This window comes from Amblyomma maculatum, chromosome 11 (assembly GCF_055883805.1).
Source record: "Amblyomma maculatum isolate TAMU_Amacu chromosome 11, ASM5588380v1, whole genome shotgun sequence".
NCBI classification, from domain to species: Eukaryota; Metazoa; Arthropoda; class Arachnida; order Ixodida; family Ixodidae; genus Amblyomma; species Amblyomma maculatum.
In genome coordinates this window covers 120,305,576-120,313,287 of record NC_139354.1, presented here as the reverse complement: position 1 = coordinate 120,313,287, position 7,712 = coordinate 120,305,576, and the positions used below count along the sequence as shown (strand labels likewise).

Sequence of the window (7,712 nt, the reverse complement as noted above, 5' to 3'; positions counted from 1 at the left end):
TTGGCCCCCTGATGTCCTTGTGGCATGTACATGTATATGAGCTCTCAATAAAATGTTTTCGGAAAATATTTTGCTTGCCTCATTTACTTGCATGGTTGTTATGGCTCCTTAGGGAGATGACATGCAAGGTGGTATTGGGAAATGACTGCATAAGAAAGCCACAATTGTCAAAGTGACAGTTAAGCAAATGGCAGCAGTAAGGGCAAGGGTGAAATAACTGCATGGCTAAAGGTGGCTTAACAGTGGCAGTGCCAGTGCCACGTGTGCCGATGAATATTTGTTGCATGCCAGTAAATACCAATATGTGATACTAGCGGCACGGCCGGTTTATTGCCAATGCAAAATGTGCCAATGAATACTAGTGGCATGCCAATACGTGACACAAGGGGCACGGCCAGCTGATAGCCTATGTTGGCAGTGCCAAGACAGGTGCAATGTTGGCATATAAGCCGGACCAATATATAAAAATGTAGTAATTTCTTAAAAAACCAGTTTTACGCCAATGTTGGTACCAATTTTTGTCGACGTTGGGCCGGGGTCGGTGCGATGTTGGTGTGCTGCCTGGGTTAGGCCGTTAATTCTCGCGCGTTTGTGGAAAGGGCGTATGTTGTTTTTTTTCCTCTTTTGGCTGGCGCCTTTTTTGTTCCCGCTGTATTTCTCGGCAAGTACACATAATGGGCTATTGAAGCAACTATTTTATTCAACCCAATGGGTGCCGTTTTCAGAGGGCTATTATTTGGCTCGTTGTACTCACCTTTTTGCATGCTCTTTAAGCTGAGGCAACAGAGAACTGACATTATTCATTCGTGGCACCTGTCACTTCAAGCTTGTGGGAAGGCCGACAGCTCACACAGCGTTTAGTGTTGTAGTGAATGTAGTCCCGAAAGTCGTCGGCTTTTGCTGACGTTTGAAACGATGCGTGTGTTAGATCCTTCAGCAATGACTTTGATGTACGGATTATTTCAATGTAACGTCCGGGATGTATTTAATTTCTAGGCGGTTGTGTGAAATGTAAACCATAAACCGGTAACCGCGTCAGGCGACAGTCCTTGGCCATACGTCGCGCGATTACGCCGCCAACGCCTATCGTTGCCACTGGTGCGCACCGTACGAAGCCACAGGACTCAACGACAGAGCGGCCTCTGCTGCAGGAGGTGGTAGGTTCGACTCCCACTGTCGGCCGGACATCCACCGGTTTTTCCAAATGTGTACAAGCTATTTTCCGGACTGGTGCTCGGCTTACCAGCGTCCATACCCAAGCCCATCCATGTTCGCTTGGTTGAAGTGTCTGGTTGGGTAACATCTAGCGAAGCGTTGGCATTGTGGTAGATTATCCGCCTCGCATTTGGGAGGTACCAGGTTTGGTCCTTGATGGCGCCGGGTACCCGCTAATTTTCAATGCGTACAAGATTCTCCCGGCCTGGCCCTCGGTTCTTTGGAGTGAAATACTTGGGAAAATAGTAATAGGTAACAAAGAGGCGCGCCGATGGGACAGTGATTCGTTTCACCATCGGACAATAACTCTTCTCGCGGCAAAATCACATTATGTGACGGATTCCCACGGATGAGCGGAAATTGCCTTAAAAATAAAACATCTGGACCAATCTTACTTTTGAGTAAAGTGTCACCTGCTTCAATAAGCCATAATTCACGCAAAAAAAATTGTGCGAGGCAAAAGCTATTCCCCTCTAGCCTCCCTCCTGAATTTCAGCTCGGAGATCATGCTTTGCTTCTTGCTGGAGAGCGCACCCTGGCGAAGCTTTTCTTCTTGACTTTGCGAAAGATTTGTTCTCTAAGCTAGTCATGCAATATTTGTTTTGAAGACTAATATATAAAGCGCCATAAATTGTTATGATGAACACGGCGCAGAAATATTTACCGATGACTGCTACAAATTTTATTTTGTTTTTTCGAGGAACAAAGCATGAAGGTTAGCCATAGCTAAATAATCAATTTTAGAGAATAAACAAATTGACTCTCTAAACCTTTTAGTAGAATTCATAGTGCTCCAACGCTCCTTACTTTAAATGCTTGGAGGCATTTATCTGATATGGCTATTATAAATAGATAGAGAAAAACGTTTTGCACACAGAGGTAAACCTTGACACTTAATTCGCCGCTCTTGTAATTTCTTCTCATGCTGTTTTATACGAAACATTCTTAGTTAGAGCATGAGTGTGCGCTTTTCATTCCTGATTTCCAGGATATGGCTTTGTTCCTGGATAATGTGGTCTTATTTTGTGGAAGCAGAACGCAAGGCTGGAACGTACTTTGCCATGTTATGGAACATTACCTCGTCCCTTACTCTAAAGATGTCTAGAGCTACAGACGGCAGTGGTAGGTCCAGGCAATAAAACCATAAATAGATATTCGAAACTTCATTAAACCAAATATTTTTTGTTAACCGTTCATAAAGGTTACATTCATTAGCACACGTTTGTCACAGCCCCCGTCTGTATGAGAATCAGCAGAGAAGCAGATGCAAGATTTTGAATGTGTTTCTTTGAATGTATAGCGGTGGATTAGTTTCTCGCTCAAGCCTTTGTGGCGCACAGGTGTCCACACCCACACTTGGTCCCCTGGTTCGTAGTGGGCCTCCCTGTGCCGAAGGTTATAGTGTCGAGCGTCGGTGGCATGCTGCTCCTTGATGTGCAAGCGGGCCAGCTGACGGGCTTGTTCGGCCTGTTCTGCGAAATACGCCGCGTCGGGTTCGACCGCGTCTTCTCCGCACGGGAGCATCGCGTCCAACATCGTGCAGGCCTCTCTGCCATATACGAGACGGAACGGCGTCAACTTCGTGGTTTCCTGCGGCGCCGTATTGTAGGCTAAGGTGACATACGGCAGGATCTCGTCCCACATTTTATGCTCAACGTCAATGTACATTGAGATCATGTCAGCCAAAGATTTGTTTAGTCGTTCCGTTAATCCATTTGTCTGAGGGTGATACGCTGTTGTTGTGCGATGCTCGGTATGGCTGAGAGTTAAGGTGTCCCGCAGTAGCCGAGCTGTAAACGCCTTTCCTCGGTCAGTAATGATGGTCGACGGTACACCGTGTCTGAGCACAATGTCGTTCATAAAGAATCGAGCAACTTCGCCGGCAGTACCTCGGGCAAGGGCCTTCGTTTCAGCGTAGCGTGTTAAGTAGTCTGTGGCGACTACGATCCACTTGTGTCCGTTCGAGGATAAAAGAAATGGGCCTAAAAGGTCCATGCCCACTTGCTCGAAAGTAGTGAGGGGTGGTTCAATAGATTGTAACATACCGGATGGCTTGAGCGTGGGATTTTTTTTGCCGCTGGCATTGTCGACAAGTCTGTACGTAACGCTTAATGCTCGGAGAAAGATTGTGGCCAGTAATAATTTTGCCGGACTCGGTTTAGGGTGCGTGTAAAGCCAAGATGCCCTGAAGTTGGTTCGTCGTGGCAGGCCAGGAGGATTTCGTGCCTTAGATCAGCCTGTATGACTAGCAGGTATGTTTTCGCACTCGACGTAGAATTCTTCTTAGAGAGCACCCCATTGCGGAGGCAATACGACGACAACCCCCGAGCAAGTTACCGGGGTATTGTAGGATGCCCATCTTCAAGATAGTCAATAATCAGTCGCAGCTCGCCGTCGGCACGCTGTTTGGAGGTGAGATCGGACGTAGTGACTGCTCCGAGTAAGCTATCGTCGTCGTTGGCATCTGACGAAAGAGGGCCGACGGGCGCGCGGGACAGGCTATCAGCATCGGTGTGCTTCCGGCCAGACTTATAAATAACATCGAAATCGAACTCCTGCAGGCGCAATGCCCAACGTGTAAAGCGGCCACAAGGACCCTTTAAGTTTTTCAGCCAACACGAGTGATGGTCAGTGAGGACGCGAAACGGTCTACCATAAAGGTACGGGTGGAACTTGGCAGCGCCCATACTGCCGCCAAACATTCTTTTTCAGTGGTGGAATAGTTACACTCAGCACGGGAAAGTGCACGGCTGGCGTAGGCAATTACTTTCTCGACCCCGTCTTGGTGCTGAACTAGAACGGCACACAGGCCGACGTTGCTCGCATCCGTGTGTAATTTTGTGTCGGCATCATCGTCGAAATGTGCCAGGATCGGGGGTGACTGGAGCCGGCGTCGTAACTCGGCGAAAGCCATCTGCTGCGCGGCGCCCCAAAAAAATGATGCGTCATCTCGAGTCAGGAGAGTCAGAGGGCTGGCCATCTGTGCAAAGTTTTTGATAAAGCGACGATAATAGGAGCGCAGCCCCAAAAACCGTCGGACTGCTTTTTTGTGGGCGGGGATGGGAAAGGCAGCAATGGCAGCAAGTTTATCAGGGTCAGCTCGGATGCCATCAGCACTCACGATGTGCCCAAGAAACTTCAATTCGGTGAACCCGAAGTGGCACTTTTGAGGCTTGAGAGAAAGGTTGGCAGACCGGACAGCTTCGAGAACAGTTCTCAGGCGGCACAGGTGTTCCATGAACGTCGGTGAAAAAATTATCACATCATCGAGATAAACAAGGCATGTCTGCCACTTAAGAACTGTGAGCACAGTGTCCATCATCCGCTGGAAGGTGGCAGGAGCACAGAAGAGCCCGAATGGGAGGACGCGGAATTCATAGAGCCCATCTGGTGTTACGAAGGCAGTTTTTTCACGGTCCCTCTCATCAACTTCAATTTGCCAAACACCACTGCTGAGGTCAATGGAGAAGTACTTGGCTCGGCGAAGTCGGTCGAGAGAGTCATCAATCCGTGGCAGCTAATAGACGTCCTTCTTTGTCATACTGTTAAGTTTCCGATAGTCAACGCAGAAACGAAGTGTTCCGTCTTTCTTTTTAACGAGGACTACAGGCGACGACCATGGGCTGCTTGAAGGTTGAATGACGCCATCGGCGAGCATCTCCTTGACTTGCTGTTGGATAGCGTCTCTCTCCCGAGGAGACACACGATAGGGCTGCTGATGGATGGGTCGAGTACCTTTATGCGTGATAATCCGGTGTTTAATGACCGACGTTTGCTGCACTTTAGATGAAGACGTGAAGCACACACGAAACTCCAGCAATAGATCTCGAAGTTGCCTCTTTTCAACGGAGGAAAGGATAGAATTGATGTCGACAGTGTGTACGGCGTCATCCGGTTCAGTGCTAGGCGTAGCTTCCTCTGAAGCAAAACATTCGGCGACGTAAGCAATGACTGTGCCACGGAACAAATGTAGATGTTCATTGGAGAAATTGGTGACAAGCAACTCCGTCTCTCTGCCACGAAGGAAACAAAGACCTCTTGCCACAGAAACTCCCAAGGCGAGTGAGAGGGAGACATTAGGCTCAACAACCCGGAGGCCGTGATGTGGCTCGTCACAAGTAACTATTCTCCGACACACCGACAGTTGTAGGGGCCGCCGGACAGCAGCAATCTTGTTCCCCAGCTGCGATCGGCGAAACGCTGTGGCGGCTTCCTGGATTTATCGCCGATACCTCTCGCCGTGCACCAAGTATGGACGATCATCGCCTCGTGGAGGGCGTTCACAGCGCACCTTCGATGAGCACAGTGGCGTCACACCACCAACATACGTCACGGAGTCTGCCGGCTATAAATCTGCTGCCACGACCAGCGTTCGCCAGTGGACACAGCAGCACTGCCATGATGGTGTCGCTTCAAGTACCTTTCTTTGTGCAGGTTAGTGCAAAAAGATACGTTTTTCGTAGCGATCACCTCTGTCGAGTTGTGCTGCCATGTCCACAAGTACTGCTTGATTGTGTCAACCACTGTCTTTCATTGGTATGCATGCTGCTGAAGCTTTCAGGGGATGCAGAGGAAAACCCTGGGCCTGTTTCAGAAACTATCCTAAATGAAATTCTCAAAACTCAAAAGGAAATATTGGCCACAGTTACTATTATTCAAGAAAAACAAACATCGTCTGAGGTAGGTATTGTGAAAATGCAAACAAGACTCGATTCGATCGAAGCGAAGCTCGTGGTCCTAGAGGAATCCCAAATAAGGCTATCTAATATTGAGACTACTGTGAGTGATTGCCAGACGGAAATCGCTGCACTAGCTAAACAACTTGATGGCCTGGAAAATCAGTCCCGGCGGAACAACCTGATTGTAAGAGGTATGCTGGAAGAAGAAAATGAAAACGAAGAAACATTGCTGAGAAAAGTAAACGACGAAGTTTTTGAGGTAAACCTCGGAGAGAAGCTAAGTACCATTGAGAGAATACACCGTCTTGGTAAGTTTTCTCCGGGAAAGCATCGCCCAGTTATCCTTAGGATTGGTGATTTCAGGGAAAAAACTAAGATTATGAATAATTGCTACAAGCTTAAAGGAGGGCAAATAAGCATTTCAGAGGACTATTCTAAAAGAGTGCATGATATACGGAAGAACCTCTGGAATTCCACTGTAGACGAAAGGAAAAATGGGGCCAAGGTTAAGATGGTATTCGATAAGATGAAGGTGAACAATATCCTCTACGCCTGGGACGAAACTACGAAACAAAGGTACAAATGGCATACCTCTTCTGGGAGTAGCGATTGACGCAGGAACACAGGATGAAAACCGTTCAGTCATAAATGTTAATGCCAGAAGCATATTAAATAAAATTGTCGAATTAGAAAGCATAATCATAGAATATGAACCAGACATAGTAGTAGTCACCGAAACATGGCTGCATAGGGATATACTCGACATTGAAGTTGCTCCTCCTAGCTATAAAATAGTGAGAAAGGACCGAGAAGACAGAGGTGGGGGAGTTGCATTAATTATCAAGGACAACATAGCTTTTTCTGTACTTCCAGATGTTAATGGTGTAGAAGCGCTATGGGTCAAAATAAAACTAGATAAACAAACAGTCTTCATCGCGGGTGTTTACAGGGCCCCAAATGCCCCGGTAGACGTTTTGGTAAATCTGCGAACATTTATGGACTCCTACCTGCCTCACGATAGTAGGATGCTATCATTGGGAGATTTCAACCTACCCGGCATTGACTGGTGTTCGGAATTACCTGGAACACGAGAAGTGCTTAGTTGTTTGCAGTTACTTGATCTGGCTTTTTGTCATAATTTAGTTCAAGTTGTATCTGATTGCACAAGGATATGTACTACATCATCATCTATACTGGATTTGATTTTTGTTTCCGAACGTATACAAACCTCTTTCTGTGAATGTGAGATCTTGGATGGCTTGTCCGATCATAGGATGCAATTATTATAATTAAAGGCATCACCAGATTCCACAGGTACTTTACCCAAAAAACATTTCTTTAATTTTCAAGACGCTGATGATGCTGCTGTGATTGACTGCCTCGATTATTCATATGAAGATTTTGTGCAGCTGTATGACTCTGATGCTAGTACTGACAAACTATGGGAATTCTTTTCGGAATTAGCAGAGCGGTGCCTTAATCAGTTTGTTCCTAAGAAATTTAAGAGCACCAATAAAACGAGTCCCTGGATAACTAGAGACATTCTTCATCTCAAACGAAGAATTAAACGTAAACGTAAGGCTTCCTCACACAACCCAAACCCTGAAATAAACTTTGTACTCGCCGCATGAGCCAGGATTTAAAGAGGCTTCTTAAGGAATCAAAAGACAGATTCTATAATGTGACGCTCACGAATTTTCTTCGCGAGTCACCTGGTAAATTTTGGCGCTATATAAATCCGTCAAAGGTTCTGCATCATGCTGAGACCGAGGAGAACGCCCATAAACGTGCCGAAGATTTTAATTTATATTTTTCATC

General features: G+C 46.7%; 1 protein-coding gene across 1 annotated transcript; it reads left to right on the top strand.

Moving 5' to 3' along the window:
- The first annotated feature begins 5,511 nt into the window (after window positions 1-5,511).
- LOC146174864 (uncharacterized) lies at window positions 5,512-6,507 on the top strand. Its single transcript, XM_084583917.1, has one exon. The coding sequence runs from the start codon at window positions 5,512-5,514 to the stop codon at window positions 6,505-6,507; it is 996 nt and encodes a 331-aa protein (XP_084440043.1).
- Window positions 6,508-7,712: the final 1,205 nt, after the last annotated feature.

Coding starts and splice junctions, on each gene's coding strand:
- LOC146174864 (XM_084583917.1), top strand. CDS start 5,512: ATGAGCACAGTGGCGTCACACCACCAACATACGTCACGGAGTCTGCCG.